We start from the raw sequence: 17146 nt of genomic DNA, 5'->3' as shown, positions 1-17146 counted from the left end.
AAAAAAAAATTCGATTACCTAAGAATTGGAATACTGTTAACTTGTTTAAACAAAACTATGTTGATAATAAGTAGGCTATCCTGCAGTCGTGGGTCTGTGCTAATTTTAATTGAGACAGTAGTTGTGTTCTTATAGTGCAGTTCTTCACGATTCTGTGCAGATGCGCTATAGATGTCGCTCAACACCCACAGAAATCTACAGATTTTGCATATCCCAGCGCAGCTTTGAAATGCTACTGCGGGAGGCTGCCTTTCATATCTTTTTATTGTTGTTTTAGTGTGGTGGGTTTTTTCTTCTCTTATGGCTGTGAACCACACTGTCATTGAACTACTGTTTGGATTTTAATTACCCATCTGTTGTGTTGGTCATGTACTGTCATCCGTGCAGCATATACCTACAGTATCGCATTGCACGGTGAATCCTGTTGCGTCTGCAGTCTGTTCTATAATTTAACCCTCTGAGAAGCAGTTATTTTTCTTTGTCATTTTAATGACCAGTTCTATGTCCAGTGTTCGCTTTGGAATTTTTACTTGAATAAATGTCTTTTCTTCCCCTCCAGTTATGTGTCCAATCTATAATACACATAGTACTGTGCATAAAGGCAGCTAGCTTGTACGTCCTGTGAAAATATTTAGTTCTACTGTTCTCTTGGCAGTGGAGCCCTTCTGTGAGAAATGGTGTCCATATTGAGCAGGTAATTTAGCAACAGGTCCCAATCTGTTGCCCATTTAGTGCCACCACCTTCTTTTAAGCTTCATTGTTGTGAATAGTGTTGCCATGGCAGCATTGGAAAGTGGCCAGCTTTAAGTATCTCTGTGGCTTTTATTTGAGTGTCAACTTTTTTTTAGGTGGTTGAACCTACTGTATGTAGTTTGTTTGCTCTTTCTAAAATATTTCCCACACCCCTCTATATATTTACAGTCTGGATTAGTTTGAAGTACTGTATTCTGCGCGAATGCCGGCTACAGAAGCTTGTTACAGCTTGCCTCTGACACATCTGTGGCTTGCAGAAAAATGTGTAGGATTACTAGATTTGCACTACTTCCAGGTTGGTAACACCGTGTAACAAATTTTTTTTTTTTTTTTTTTTCCTGGGTAGTAAGTGTTATTTCCCAATTGCTTATGCCTCAAGTATAGAAATTGGCTATTATTCCCCACAAACTTTGCTTTTGTGACCAGGACAGTGATATTTTGAAATGTACCCATTTTCCAGATAGATTCAGTGCTGAGTAAACTTGGAGTAACTTCTAGAACTTTCTAGTAATATAAATAGTAGTATAAATACAGGGGCCTTAAGCCCACCAGTTCAGTTTAGTTCCAGCTGCCTAAGTGGATACATATCTGCATTTTTCTGAGATGGCATCAAGAGGCTGCCATGGTGGCATTCCTGATGGGTCGCCAAGGTGGCTTTACCAAGTTTCCCTGCTATCTTTGCCTTTGGGACAGCAGGGACACCAAGGCCCAGTATCACAGGCGGGACTGGCCACAGCGGACTGAGTTCTCTGTGGGGAGGAACAACGTCAAGTGGGAGCCACTGGTGGACCCCCGGAAGGTGCTGATGCCACCACTGCACATCAAATTGGGCCTTATGAAACAATTTGTCAGAGCTCTAGAAAAGGAGTCGGCAGCTTTCAAGTACCTGCAAGACTTCTTCCCTAAGCTGTCTGAGGCAAAGGTCAAAGCCGGTGTCTTCGTCGGACCACAGATAAAGAAGATCCTGGAGTGCAATGAATTCCCCAAGAAGCTCACTAGTAAGGAGAAAGCGGCTTGGAACAGCTTTGTGGCAGTGGTTCGGGGCTTCCTGGGCAATCACAAGGCCGAAAACTATGTGGAGCTGGTTGAGACTCTGGTGAAGAACTACGGCACAGTGGGCTGTAGGATGTCCCTCAAAGTCTATATCCTTGATGCTCATCTTGATAAATTCAAGGAGAACATGGGAGCGTACTCGGAGGAGCAAGGCGAGTGCTTCCACCAGGATATACTGGACTTTGAACGCCGCTACCAAGGACAGTATAACGAGAACATGATGGGAGACTACATTTGGGGGCTGATTTGTGAAAGTGATTTACAGTATAATTGTAAATCTCAAAAAACTACTCACTTCTAAATCTTTTGTAGTCATTTTTGTATTACCTTAGTATAAGTACATGTTAATTTGGATTCATATGTTGTTTTTTTCTGACTTTATATGAACGAAAAGACACATTCACCCGTTTTCTCATTGGAAATATCACTGTCCTGGTCACAAAAGCAAAGTTTGGGGAATAATAGCCATTTTCTATACTTTTGAGGCATAAGCAATTGGGAAATAACACTTACTACCCAGGAACAAAAATTGTGTTACATAGTGTAATTGGCTATTCACAAAGTCATTGGTTGTGACATGCACTGTGCAGTATGAGGAACATCATCCTTTTAGGAATTTTAAAGGAAGCTACACAACACTTTTCCCCTGTAGTTTGTAGTTTTTAAAAGGAATTGGAATTTAGAAATTGTTCTTTTTGTTCTCTTGCCAGCATTTCTTGAAAGAACTTGAGAAAGCTTTGACTCACTGTGAGTCACCTGGATTCACCCAATAAGGGGTAAAGTGTCTTTGTGTAATTGCCATCCCCACTTGCGGTGGTGTGGTCAGGTGCTGCTGCTCCCTTTTGACATAAATACATGTTATATTCTGAGCACATTTTAAACTGGCAGTCAGGTATGACAGAATTACTGCCCTAACCTGTGTCTTGTGACCTTACTCGCTATCTGTTGCTGAACCGCTTTGTGGAGTATAGGTAAACTCTGGCAGCATAATCAGGTACGTTGGAAATTAACAAATTGTAGGTAAGGCGCAAGATAAATTCTCGTAGTGCAAATAACAGGATCACTTTTTTTATATTTGTGATGAATCCGTCAGCTCCAAGTAATCTGTAGCACAGGAGTATAAAAATGTGTTCTTTTGCACAACTTGCAAATGGGATACCTCTTGATTTTACTTTGTCAAATTTTTCTCCTAATTGATGCTTGTCACTCAAGGTTCATGCAAATTAGTACAAGTAGTTGCTTTTCTCCCCACAGTTAATAATCTAGTAACTGTAGCTTCCTACCGTATTGTAAAGATTACTTTGCACTGTCAAACTTGTGGGTTATTTTTTTAATTGGATATAAATATGGGGGGGGTGGGTGGGTTTGAAACTTTGTCCAAGGGACAAGGATTTTGCTTTTATTTAAAAGTGAACACAAACAATTAGTGTTTAATAACCATGTTTGCTTTATGACATTTTAGATAGTGGCAGCATTATTACTGGCACTAGTCTAAAATAGCACTTTTTCATTTATTTCTTTTAACCTGCTTTTTATTTTATTTTCTTTTTCATTGAAACCAAAGTTTAAAAAAGACTGAGATATGGTTAAAACTAATTTATTTCCTAATGATTTACTTAAACATGATCTGTTATATAGTACAGAAAACAACAATCATGCAGCTGCCTTAGTTTCAGGAATAACGGTAAGTCATTTAATTAAATGTTCAACATTGTACCACAACATTTAAACGTTGGTGTTTCTTCAGGCAGAATAGGTGTCCAAGGCAAGCAACCAATTGAATCTTTTTGAAGATCTTGTCTTGGGTTATACTGCCATCCAGTGGCGTGGTCATATCTGTGTTTTTAAAGATCAATCCTCTACCTTTTTTTTAACTAGCTGGTATTCATTCTATGAGTAATAGCTGTAATAAGCATTGGGCTTTTTCAGCTCAAATTTAAGTTTGTTTAGGTGGTGGTGGGACAACACAGTTTATAACATACAAATAATTGAGTTCAATCTTCGTGGTGGTTGACCTGACCTTAACATGGTGGTCCCAGTTGTGCTCTGTAGAGGGAGAAATAGGTGCCATGTTTCTGCTACCTGAAATTTGGTAACCAAAAACAAATCAATATCCTTGAAGTGGTTAATGGTCAGGATGAAGAGGGTGGTTTTGGTGTTTTTTTTTTTTTTTTTTTTAAATAAATCTTGACAATGGTAGCTTTTGTCTAGCAGGCTTGTTCAGGGTACTGGCAAGTAAAGGCTTTGAGAAGGTCAGAAGTCAGTTGTGAGTGAAAAGCCTCATTGAGGGGGCTGGAAGGCTTAGGCTGATCAGGCTGTTTTTCAGGCCAGAGGATCATTTTTCATTTCCTGTTAAATGAGAAAGCCCTTTCACAAATCCAGTGCCACAAGGGCTCTAAACTGTACAGTAGGCCAGCTTTCCATAAAGGTGATTTGGGGTTCAAGAGCTTTGTTGTAATGGAAGTGATGTAAGGGATTTAAAGTAGCATGTACTGTATAGTATCTTTTTATTTTTTTTGTCCAGCCACTTAATGTGTTTTTTATTTCTAAGCAATCGCATACCTATTAAGGGTCACGGGTATTTGTGACTACTGTTACTCAAAGTTCTATCCATCTAGGACAACGGCATTCCTAGAGACCTACCCCTGTTCTAGGGTTTCAATGCGTATCGTGATGCATGTGGTCCTGATCTACTTTTTGATGTGATGTGTAATTGGATACAATGATGATTTTAAGGTGCTTTTCATACCAACTAAAAATGGCATCCATCATTGAAGAAACATTTTGTGGACTAAAGTATTTATGGTGCTCCTTGATCATATATTGCAATACAACCCGAGAGCTGTCACAATACGCAATGTAAGTGTCACCTATAGGATAACAAATGGTCATGAGGTCAATTGAGGGGTTGAGGTTGATTTTTTTAAGACCTTTAGATTGGATAATCGTGCAATGTTAAACGTCTACATGGGGCAAAGCATGAGGGTACATAGTTAATTGGGTTACCAGTGAGCACGATAACACATTCCTGTACACTGCTAAACTCTCACTTTCTATTGTAGTGCTGAGAGCCCCCCTACAGCAGTGACACCATGAGTTGGAGCTTCTTGACACGGTTGCTGGAAGAGATTCACAACCATTCAACCTTTGTGGGGAAGATCTGGTTTACCATCCTTATCATCTTCCGCATCGTGCTGACCGCCGTCGGAGGGGAGTCCATCTACTATGATGAACAGAGCAAGTTTGTCTGCAATACACAGCAGCCTGGTTGCGAGAATGTCTGCTATGATGCATTTGCTCCCCTCTCCCACGTGCGTTTCTGGATCTTCCAGGTAATCTTGATCTGTACACCCTCTGTCATGTACCTGGGCTTTGCCATGCATAAGATTGCGAGGAGTGCTGATGAGGACTATAATCCGAGGCGCAAGAAAAGGATGCCATTGATCCAGAGAGGGGAAAGCAGGGATTATGAGGAAGCCGAGGATAACGGTGAAGAAGATCCCATGATCTTTGAGGACGTTGAGCTGGAAAAAGAGGAAAAAGTGGAGAACCAGAAGCAGCATGATGGGAGACGGAGAATCAAGCAGGATGGGCTGATGAAGATGTATGTTCTGCAGCTGCTGACTCGCTCAATCTTTGAGGTGGCCTTCCTCTTCGGCCAGTATATCCTATATGGCTTTGAGGTGATGCCTTCCTACGTCTGTAGCCGTAGCCCGTGTCCCCACACTGTGGATTGCTTTGTCTCAAGACCAACAGAAAAGACCATCTTCCTTCTCATCATGTATGTGGTGAGTGCTCTTTGTCTTTTCATAGATTTCCTTGAAATGTTTCACCTGGGCATTGGTGGCATTCAGGATTTCCTCGGCAAGAAACCCAAGAAGCCAGCGATTAGCATGGATACAAAGTCTCCAATTTCTAGGCGCCGGTCTTCGGCTCCACCAGGCTACCACACGGCTCTCAAGAAAGACACCAAGGGCAAGATGCCAAATGGTGTGAAGCAAGGATACAGGGATAACCTGACTGAGACTGGCAGGGACTCCTTCAGGGATGAGCCTTCCTCCAGGGAGTTGGAGAGGCTACGACGGCACCTGAAGATGGCCCAAGAGCACCTCGACCTGGCTTTCCAGATGGACACCATCAGCCCATCACGCAGCAGCAGCCCAGAGTCCAACAGCACTGCAGCTGAGCAGAACCGACTGAACTTTGTGCAGGAGAAGGAGAGAGGTGCTTGCGGAAAAGGAGGTGAAGTAGTTTTTTGGCTTTTACCCATAAAGCCATACATATGTATTTATCATATTCGCACAGTATAGGACTGTTGTGTTCCAGTAAGAGGAGCCCTGCATTTTCTTGAAATGGAGTAAAGGAGAATCCTGAACAAATGTGATCTATTCTGTGCACATGTATAACAATATCTGTGGCTTTGCTAGTAACTTCACAGATTGTCTTTTTCAGTGTGATTCCAAATTTGAAGGGCTAACTTGTATACTGTTTTATTTATTTGTTTTATTTTGTTTGCAGGAATTGGAGCCTGATCTGTCCAAACTGGAATCTGCATGCGGGCATTGCTGCATGCAGTCATTGGAACCGACCTACGGAAACTCAGAATTACAAACTGGAATTACAATGATTAGAATTGACAAATGAACTTTTTCCATATGCAGACTTGTTTGTGGGGGTTGAAATTGTATTAGTCGGTGATGCTTAGACCCCACTTGCGCACCTACGTTTTATTTGTTATTGGCCTGATAATTCAAGCTGGAATTAGTGCTTCAACCGCTTTATGCCAAATTTCTTGTTCTGGCCTGTGAAGTTTTTGTGTCGGATGTTCTCGTGAACACTGTTACAGGCCACAGGTTATTTAATATCTTTTGTTTACATTCCCAAGTCATTCCAGAAAAAATAAAATAATTGGCATGCCAATAATAAAGGCAGCTCTCTCTTATATTTTTATAAAAGCAGTTATGTTAAAAGGTAAGGTTAACTGCAATGTACAAAATCCCTTGGCTTCTGTTCAGTCAAACCCGGCCCATGGATGCGCCGTAGCAAAGTGTACCATGGGTTAAGTGAGTTTCTGTTTATCAAGCAATTTGCTGTGCACGTTTTTTTTTTACTCTAGATACGCAGTTGGGTAGGGAGAGATGCACTTTGATGGGCACAGCTGCTCTGGCTGTGGGAAGGAGTAATTAGAAGAGGCAAGAGCCCTGCATACTCATGGAGAGAATTGCTGATTTGTTTGTTCATAAAGCACAATTTCCAGGTTAACAAGTTATGCAACGGCAAACTTATTAACTTGCTCTGAGCAAAAAAACTAAGCTGCACAATATACCAAATGCTTGTTTTCCCAACCCAAGTGCTATAATATTACAGAAGCCTTTATGGTGCTTGTCAATTTCAGAAACCTGGGAAAAGCTTGAAATTCTTTTGTTTTTTTGTTTTTTTTCCTACAGTTTACTTTAGTTTAGTCCTGCTGCTTTTGTAATCATGTTAGTAACATTTGTTTAAAGACTAATGTCCCAAGTAGGATGATGATTTAACTATAAAGACTTCTCAGTACTGGCTATTTTTTCCCATGTTTTCAATGATCTGTTAAGATTTACTTCAGCTTGCCACCTGTGCTGTACAGTGTGTATTTCTAGACCTCTTTCTGTGAATTTTATTATTTTTAAACCACAGTTTCTCAGGATAATCCAACTGGGAGTCCCTCAAGTCTTGTCGTGATTCCAGGTATTGGGAACCAAAAGCAGAACATGTGTTTGTTTCAACAAGAACTAAAAATGGTACATTGTTTTGTAGAGGAATTTTATAACCTTCACAATTCAAAGCTGAGGTTTTAAATAAACATGATGAAATTCTATATATATATATATATATATATATATATATATATATATATATATATATATATATATATATATAATATATAATTATATTTTCCATTTTCTTTGCTTCTTTCACAGTACTCTGTGCTTTGTTTTTCAGCCCTTCTGGTTTCAAGTTAGGTTTGTATGTATGTTAAATATTACTACTTGCCAGTTCCAATTATTTATATTGTAAGTTACTTGCATTTCATTCTTTCAGCAGTCTCATTTTATGTGTGGTCGTTGATGCTCAATTGTTTAACATCTCTGGGACCAAACTACTTCCCTTGGAAGCATTTGTACTTGCAGTATGTATACCTTAATTCAAAAGTTATAAACCATTCCACATGTCAACCAGATCACTGTTTCCACTTTCAAGTTTTAATGGTAATACACACTTGGATTTCAAGTGTAACGCTTTGCTAAAGAATACTTCCATTGGACAATGATTTAGAGATCCCAAAAAATAGGCAATGAAAACCACTTTTTATTTTGTGGTCTTTAGGCCTTATCAAACTATCCAGGTTGTTTTTTGTAAACCATCTTTTATATCTCTCAAGTGAGAGCCTAGAATGAAGGCTGCTATATGACTCAATTTTTTTTGGACTTAAATTGGTGAGCTACAGTATGTTTTATACTTTTTTATATAGTATTTTTTTCTTCTACATTATGGTACTTGTATTTCAGAATTTAATAAAAAAAATAAAAGTGGATGCACTTCAGTGTTTAATTGTCTCTTTCTTTATTTCATCTGCTCCTGTCAAGGAGTGGTTCTGTGTTTGTCACACTTCCGTTTCGGGACTTCACAACATTTGAATTCAAGACCTCTTTTGGAAGAGCAGCTTGATCCACCAGGATAAGCAAGAGCTTGATTTTTACAGCAATAAAGAATTGCTCTTGATTGCATCAACCCATACAAATACATGGCTGATATCTGGGCGATTTTACCAGTGCCCAAAATGCTGTAACACAACCCACCCGTGGCTTATTCCGATGGCTACAGGCTGATCAAATGCGAGGCGTTTGCTTAAGTTGTATGTTCTTGCTAGCCAAGGCTGTACTGTGTCTTGCCTCCTATAGGCACCAGTTACTTTTATATCTAGTTTCAGTTTATATGTAGCTCTATGTTTTATTTGCATATCCTTAATTAACATGTGAAGAACCGAACAATTCTGTACACAAAATCAAAAGGGAGACCAGTGATGACGAATATATTTTAAACAATACAGCAATACAGAATGAAAATAAAATGTGTTGTTGAGGGGGGAGTGAGACAACGACAAAAATGTTGAGCTTTGTGAATATGAAAAACAAATCCAGTAATTTCCAAATATTACAGCCGTCTCCGGGACTGTAACCCTCACCCCGGTTACAATTAACTTTAAAAATGGCATGCACAGCAGTGGAAAGGGAGATATATATATATAAATATATTTTATATTTTTAGATCCGATGTGTTGCGACCATTTTACTTTAAACACGCAGTTAATTTGGTATACAGTAGTACTAATTTGTTCTACTTGAACAGTTAACACACAACTAAACTGGAAACTAATTCTGCATAGCAAAGAAAATGTGGTCGACATATTTCATGGCCATAATGAAATATCATGTATTATTTTAGAATCGCTTTGTAAGCACATTATTTGCCATTACAGCCCTGTTGCCCTTTTAAAATGCAGCAGTCCAAAGGGTTTTCAAACATGTCTCGTAATACAGCTGCTGCCCTACAGCAGGGATCTCCAACCCTGGTCCTGGAGAGCCCCAGTCCTGCAGGTTTCCTGCAGGTCTTTACATCATCAGTAGCTAAAGATCTGGAACACTTTTTAATTTGGACATTAAGTCAATAATTGGTGCAATTAAGTAACAGAACCCAGTTGAAAAGAAAACCAGAACAACCCCTGCCCTACTGTGTAACCATTAACATGTGCCCTGGCAAAACACTGCCTATCATGTTAACTTACCACATAGAACAAATGCAGTTTTTGCTTCCTCCACTGGAGGCAGTATTACAGGTTACACGCTGGTGTGTTAGCTGTTCTTGGAGAGAAGGCATGTTTGCAAGCCCCTCATTAGATGCTTTTAAGACGGATTTTAAACAATGAAAATGATGTGTTAATTGGGATAACTAATATTTTAGCCCCGGCGCCAAGTTGTTTGTTCTGAAGCTAATACAGTAACTGGAAATTGATTAAACATAGGAGTAGTATTTAGTACTTTTAATAACATTTCTTTCAAATCTACCCCAAAACCAAATAAATGTCAAAGCCGTGTAATGTTGGTGTTTCTGAACGTTAGGTTTTCTGTCATTCTAACACTTTTTTTAATGCACCCGGTCTTCTGTTATGAGCTACAGCTATGGCCAAAGCTTTTCCATCACCCTGTAGCATTAAATAATTTTGCTTCATAAAGTCGAATGAAACCTGCTGAATAATATTCCATTAACATACTGAATTGCATACCACTTTGCAGTTTTCCATATACTTAATGAGAAACAAATCGAAAAATGTGACTTTATGAAATAATGTACTACTGTTATGGCTTCTGGTAGACTTTTGCAATATCAGTTTGTGGTTTCACATGATTATAAATAAAAATTCTATTCATATAGTGGCAGTTTATTTATTATTTTTTTAATTTTATTTAATTTTTTTGTAATTAGGTCTAAAATTTCTAGGTGACGCAAAACTTGGCCATAGCTGTAAAAACTGACATTTTGGGTATAGTACATGATTCAACTGTCATTTATAACAATAGTGGGCACTAGAATGTCAGGCATGTCAGCTTTGCTACATAATGTAAAGGTAGTCCCAGATCAGTGATGGCATTCAAAGCTCCTGCTAAATACAGGAGCACTCCTCTGCAATCATGTTGGGAAGTGTATCGTACTTGAAAGAATATCCACCGTCGGAGGTTGTACGAAATTTAAGAGACTTCATGGTACCCGGGACGGGAGCGCAGCACTGCTTGATCCCAAGGTAGGTGGTCATGTGTTCTCTGCTGGAGCAATTCCCATGGCAGTAGTGAAAAGTGAATGCTCTTGGGTGTACGATCCAGTTGTCCCAGCCCAGTTCCTCTAAGGAGATATTAAGAGCCATGCGGTGGCAGTCATTGTATACAGGCTGCTCTTGGGATGGCCTTTGCAGGAGGTCAATGGCAGTAGGAGACCATGGAACAGAGGACCTCCTTGATCGCTCTGGGCTTTTTGGTAGCATGTGGAACTGAAGAAAGGGGGTCTTTTCGGGCTCAGAGTGGCAGCCGCAATTTGGACAACGCACCTGGAGAACGAAAGGTCCGTCTGACAGAAGGGAATGGATAGGCCTCTTGATGTGGTAAACTGACCATCCATCTGGAGATCTCTTTTCTGGGTGTTTTGCTGCTTCTTCTAACTGCTGGTGAGAGGTAAGAATGAAGACCGGTGCCGACGTGTTTCCTTCCTGCAGTTCTGTCCCATTCCCTCCGGAGTAAAACCAAAAGTGAGCCAAGGTGACACTGCGCTCCAGTGTGTATCCAGAGGGCTGGAAGTAGTAGGTAAAGTGGCCAGCTCCCTCTGTTGGCGGGAGGTCAGAACTGGAAACACAGGTGGAATCTGAGGAAAGAGGAGGTACAGGTCAGGATTGTTTATGCACAGAGGTATGTGTGTCTTTTTGTATAGAATATATATTGCTTCCTGGAAAATCGCTTCCATATCACATGGCAAAAAAAAAAAAAAAAAAAAAATACTATTGAATAGTTAAGTCCCCTATTTTCTGTACATTTATTTCAGACTTTCATTTTGAATTGGATACATGCCTATTGCGTGCACTATAGATTAACTCAAGAAGTCAGTAATAGTCCTATGTGCATCGGTGGGAGTTGTATGTTTCAGATAGGATCCTAATACGGTACCTGCTACACAGGCTGAATCTATATCATTGTTTCAGGAAAATGGACTTGAATACGTTTGTCTATTTTAAGTTATTACGCCTTTTTAATTTATTATTTTTAAACAACAAACTGTGTGGGACAGTATGATTCTAGGAGCAGCAAGACCTTTTTTTTTGGTCTGTCTGAAAACACAGCAATATCATATGATATCTTTCAATCCTGTTACCTGAATTTGTTTAAAAAAACTGAATATGAATTTAGGAAACTGACTGCTCACACAGCTCAACACCACTAATGTTGGCACCAATCTGTTGCATCTCTACCTCGAGGTTAAGATGTCTTCTCTGGCATACCAGGTTCAAACAAAGTTTTAAGTAATGCTCTTGGAGGTGAAAGCTTGATTTTTATAGCAAGACCCCCACTCCTCATACCTGTATGTTATAGGATCATAGGGACATTCTTAATTATAAAATGATCAGGATTTGAGTTTGGTTCAATTTTTACAGGCCCTAGGGGTAGCTATACCCTGTTCACGCAACTAAATAATGCATAATCCACATTTGAATGACGATTGCGTGGTTTCAACGTGTGCACATTATTTAAATCTAGGGAGATCACTAGCCAGGTGAGTAATTATATGTGAAACTTACAGGGGTGGTTTCACAGATCCTGACTGACACTCATTATGGACTACCTTATCCAAGTTAAAATGATGTAGTCTAAGATTTGGGATAATTACAGTCTGTGAAATCTTAAGGTAGGGTATTCCATATTCATCCACTGTTAAATGCATTAGTAAGGGTTGATTTGCTTTTAAAGTTGACCAAAGCTGACTGACCCAAAACTATTTAACGGTTTAATATCCCTAGTTCTATAGCAAAGGTACTGTAAAAACAGTCAACTTTTATTCTAAAATTGAAGAAAAACAAACATATTTTAACATAGCATACACAAATTGGTGTTAAACTTTATATTGTGTAGTCCTAAACTATTGAATAATCTGTCAATGCAAGTTTTGGAGCAGTGTAGTAACAGCCAAAATGCTAGTAGAGTTCCGAACACCAAACATATTAACTGACTGGTCAACCGAACTCCCTTTTTTAGTCGAAGCATGCAAACCATGAATGCAATGTAACTTGATAGGCACTACTATAAGAGGCATGCTGGTCATGAAGAAAGCTAAATTACTGCACCAACAAATGTAATCCGACAAATGTGAAGCAAATTTCAAAGCAAATCCAGGCAATTTTTCTAAGAACATTTTCATTTTAAACAAAGCACCCCCCCCCCCCCCCCCCCCCCCCCCAGCCAAAGGAGGCTGAATGACTGTGCAAGCTGCGTGAATGCAATTTGTTTGAAATAAATTAAAAACAAGTCGTTTAACCCGTTTTTCTGGATGTTTAAATTTGTGTTTCTGCTACAGTTACAATTCCAGTGGTAAGTTTAAATTTGTATGGTACTGTGCTATATCCTTGTATTAGTCACCAAATTGCGGAAACAGATAGTAGGTGTACATATTTATTAAAGCCATGGAAAAGTAATTTTCAGAGTTCGACATTTCAGACTTGCTAACCTCCATTCCTCAGCTGTTTGAAACTGAGGTGCTACTGTACAAATATATAGTATACTACTGCAACAAAAACAGTTCATATTAATACTGAGAAGGCTCCAAAAGTTTTGTATTCTATGCAATGGAGCCCCTGTACTGTATAAAATGTACATTAAAACTTAGGGTCTCAAAAGCAGTTGTCTATAGACTGACCGGTGCTGGGGAACAGGATGACCTGTGAGGTGTCCGGCTGAGATTTTCTCCTCTCTGTCAATGCTGCCCTGCCCAATCGAGTGGAGGCTGTGTGCTGGGTAAGCCCCAGTCTGTGTCTTGGCTGGTGGTGGGGCCGTGCACTGGGTGGCTCCTCCAGTCCCAAGCTCTCCAGCAGTCGCTGTTTGACCCACCCTAGTACAACATTCGTGGGTGGGTCCTCATCACTGGGTCCGCAGGCTTGGGTCCACAGTGGAACACAGAGAGCCACAAGCAGCAATGGGGCAGGCAGGAGCATTGCGAATAAACTGGGTTTCAGAAGGGTGATGGTCTTCCTGGTAATCAATAAACTCAATTCAGTCTTCTTTCATTTGAGGGCGCTAGTAATTCTACTAGCAATGCGAGTTCACTTCGATTCGTTGTTCTAATCAAATATGCAGGTTTGTAGGTAGCTCAGTAGATCTTTCATTAGCGCTGATGTTCTTGGTTGAATCGTTGCTTTACCGTGACCTCTGTTTTACAAGGTTCTGATAAGCTGTGTTGATTTTCCAGTTGCTCAGTCAGTAAGTCCTGTTCTTTCTCGTTATCCTTGCAGGCCTGCTTTGACAATGCCCCCTCCCAGTATTCACATGGAGTTCGGGTGCTGCCCACACCTTCTTGGTGATGCAACTGTCTCGGCTGTATGAATACTATCAGCAGCCGTGCTTTTTGAGATTGTATAATGTTTCCTTTTTTTGTTTTTTTTCCAGGGGGTTTTTCAGTCCAATGAAAATTCTGCCCTGTTCTTATGAAAATGTAGCCAAATTGGTTTCATTCAAACTCTTTTTTTTTCAAGATTCCTTTTTTTGTAATCAAAAGTGGACTTTTTTATGGGGCTAGGTTTTCTGTAAGGTAGATTATCAGTGAATGCAAAACATAATTTAGCACAATCGTCATTCTACTTCCTATGTAAGCCACTTGTGCAATTTTGTTAATTTAAGGTCAAATTTTTTATTTTACGTAAGCACCATCTTTGAACAATATCTTTTTAATATTTACCTCATCCCATAATGCTAAAAACAATACTGAAGTTGTTTTAAAGATGGCGCTTGCATTAAAAAATGGATACATAATAGGAAAAATTACCCAATTTACACCCCATATACATTTGAAATACAGTACATAATACAGCAAGCATACAATTGTGTTAATTTAACAATATGCATGATCATAATGGTACCAGGTATTGCTTTGACTGCTCTCAAAATATTTTAAATGTAGAGTACTGCACTGTACATAAACAACATTAGGAAGCTTTGATACACGTTGCAGTCTTGTGTTTACTATACTGTCCGTACCGTACTTTGTCTAAATATTTCAATAACGTAGAGCAACTTGCACGCGTAAAGTGTCTGATCTTATTCTTGTATTTCTCAAAGTGCTATTAGGTGGGATGGAAAGCAGTTGTATGACAGTCATACTAACCACAGTGTGTGACAACAGCCATAGTGGCATTGATCCCTATTGTGTTCTGACCATGACGTTGTAGGTATAATACATATATAAACATAATGGACTGCACATTTTAAACAACACTTGATCTTGACAAAATGTGATCAAGTTGTAACAAAGCTGTCTTCACTAATGGAAATGTATAGTATTTGTAAGACGTCCTTTGAAATTGTCCAGTGCCATACATATAGTCTTACTGTACTGTTGGGTTTAAAGTAATTGTAACCAACAACACAGTTCCATAAAACCTCTCTGCCATGCACATCCATTGATTAAAGGGCTCAGATATGCAGTTTTGAAAAATACATAGTATTTTCATTTTAATCTGGTACTAGCTCATACTACACTAGGTTAAATTAATTTATTTTTGCAAGCCATGCTTTCAAAGCTGCACATTTTCAGATCTTTGTAGTTAATGGAAATTTTAAAATGACTATGGAATTATTTTGTTCGCTACAATTATACAGTGCTAAAATGGTTTGAGTATTAGCAGAATAATACAACAGTGTAAACATTTTCAGAAGCCATTTTCTTACATTTGACTATCCATTACAGTACTGTGTAATGGTATTATGTGCTACAATAGCTTCTCTACAGAATTATTGCACTGCTATTGAAGATCACTGAGGTCGGGGTACTCCTGCAGTCAATGCAGTAACCAAGAACACTCCGCAGATCAACCAATAGGGTTCTACCACAGCTTCAGTTAACCGCCACCTGCTCAGCATCATCACACAACTATGGAAACCAGAAACCAGGCTTTACAAGTCACAAAGACAATTTGAGTAACTATGCAGCCTGCATATCGCTATGTAGGCACTAAAAGAAACAAATAGAATTATTTTACAGACTATTTATAACAAAAGAATATATGCATATCTTTATATTAAGGATAAGTGTTATAATTTGACATACAGGATAACATGACATTTTACATCAGGGTTGTATTGCCACTGTTTGACCATATTGTATTGTCAACTACGCACAATAGCCTCTGATGCCATAACTTATTGCAGGGTTACCTGTGTAATTTTAAAAAGCTTTACTGAGTTCTATATAAGCATACAGTAGCACCAAACGTTATTCAGATAGTTGCCCTAAGTTTCAATATGTATAGCTTTATGTAGTTAAATTGTGCAAAAATAAAGACCCCCACTTATGCTGTAGCTGTGGACCACTATCTTACTTCCTGCTGTAGTATAATACACTTAAAACATGCCTTTAGAAATAGCAAGGCCAATTAATAAATGTTCTCTAGTTATTTAAGTGGTTATAAATTAAACATTTTTTGACAAGTCATTGTCTTTAGGTCTACACTTTGTTAGGAATTGAAGGAGGAATTTTCTGATGCCCAGTTTTAATTAAGCAGCACTTCACTTGCCCTCTCCTAACATCTTTTTATTTTTTTCAGGGGGGGGTGGGCTTAGTTTTCTACAAGAAGAGAGTGTTACAAGGCATCTCATTAGTACTGGTGCTGATACTTTTTAGCTTTAGATAAGTAAAACACAATTACTGCCTATAATATGATAATCTGTCATTTTTCAGTACTATGGAGACTAAACCAATCTAATAATAATCGATAACCCTTTAGCTATACCTAATTAACACTGGTATCAATAAAATAAACAAAAAAAAACTTGTATTTTGAAGGGTAACTCAATGTTTTTGTTGTAATTCTGCTTCTGTACTGTATAATTATTTACCTTTTGCAGGTGTCTAGGCCAGGGACTGCAATAAAACAAACAGGACCCCTGCTAAGACACTGCTTTTAAAAGGAAATATTGCCTGCTTCCCTTGCATCTGGTTTCCCATAAGATCGCAAAACCATTTCAAGGTGCTTTTTAGTTTAATATGTCTGTTTTATATCATTAGCAAAACAATCCTGTTTTTATCTGAACTCGGCCTAGAGAGGCATTCAGTTTCCAGCTGCTCTCTTGGGCATTGAAATAAAATGTATTGGGCATTTGAAATAAATGTGCATGTAAAAATGTTCTTATAAATGTCACACATACAATGTAGCACTCTAATGTGGTTCTACAATGGCCCTTTCTCTAACTTGCTGGGTTCAATCACAGGAATGGCAACTCTGTACGAAAGGCATGTGAACGCAGATGCAACCTTGGTACCTCCGCTTGATAAAGAAATGCTTCTTTACAATTTAAAACAATTCAATTGTTTTTGAAAAGTTGCTGCCATTTGACCTTGAAGCCCAGAGGGCTAAAAAGTTAGACAGTCTGGTCTGTGATACACAAAATGTTTTGGCGTTTAGCTCAGATTTAAAATACTTTTAATGTGGTTTCAAGACATGGCATCTTTCCCAGCCCTCGGATCTAACCACAAGACCACACTGTCACCCAGTCCTAAT

At 38.9% G+C, this 17146-nt stretch overlaps 2 protein-coding genes across 7 annotated transcripts in view; one reads left to right on the top strand and one right to left on the bottom strand.

The window, feature by feature from the left end:
- LOC121323496 (gap junction gamma-1 protein-like) overlaps nucleotides 1-6729 on the top strand; it is a 20305-nt gene extending 13576 nt beyond the window's left edge. For 4 of the 6 annotated variants that reach the window (XM_041264589.1, XM_041264591.1, XM_041264587.1 and 1 more), the window contains 2 exons: nucleotides 4869-6048; nucleotides 6325-6729. In XM_041264589.1, the coding sequence (XP_041120523.1) occupies nucleotides 4899-6048; nucleotides 6325-6338 (1164 nt within the window). In that variant the 5' untranslated portion in view covers nucleotides 4869-4898 and the 3' untranslated portion in view covers nucleotides 6339-6729. Of the gene's footprint in view, nucleotides 1-2602; nucleotides 2801-3444; nucleotides 3491-4868; nucleotides 6049-6324 lie in introns of those variants that run through there. The other 2 variants (XM_041264590.1, XM_041264586.1) reach the window with 2 other exon arrangements.
- A 3688-nt stretch (nucleotides 6730-10417) lies between these two features.
- On the bottom strand, nucleotides 10418-13588 carry LOC121323066 (inhibin alpha chain-like). Its single transcript, XM_041263795.1, has 2 exons — nucleotides 13294-13588; nucleotides 10418-11253 (listed from the first exon to the last, which is right to left on the bottom strand). The coding sequence occupies exons 1-2, from the start codon at nucleotides 13586-13588 to the stop codon at nucleotides 10505-10507; spliced, it is 1044 nt and encodes a 347-aa protein (XP_041119729.1). The 3' UTR covers nucleotides 10418-10504.
- Nucleotides 13589-17146: the final 3558 nt, after the last annotated feature.

This window comes from Polyodon spathula, chromosome 11, assembly GCF_017654505.1.
Source record: "Polyodon spathula isolate WHYD16114869_AA chromosome 11, ASM1765450v1, whole genome shotgun sequence".
NCBI classification, from domain to species: domain Eukaryota; kingdom Metazoa; phylum Chordata; class Actinopteri; order Acipenseriformes; family Polyodontidae; genus Polyodon; species Polyodon spathula.
Note: the sequence above shows the minus strand (reverse complement) of the source record. Positions and strands in the feature narration are given on the sequence as shown.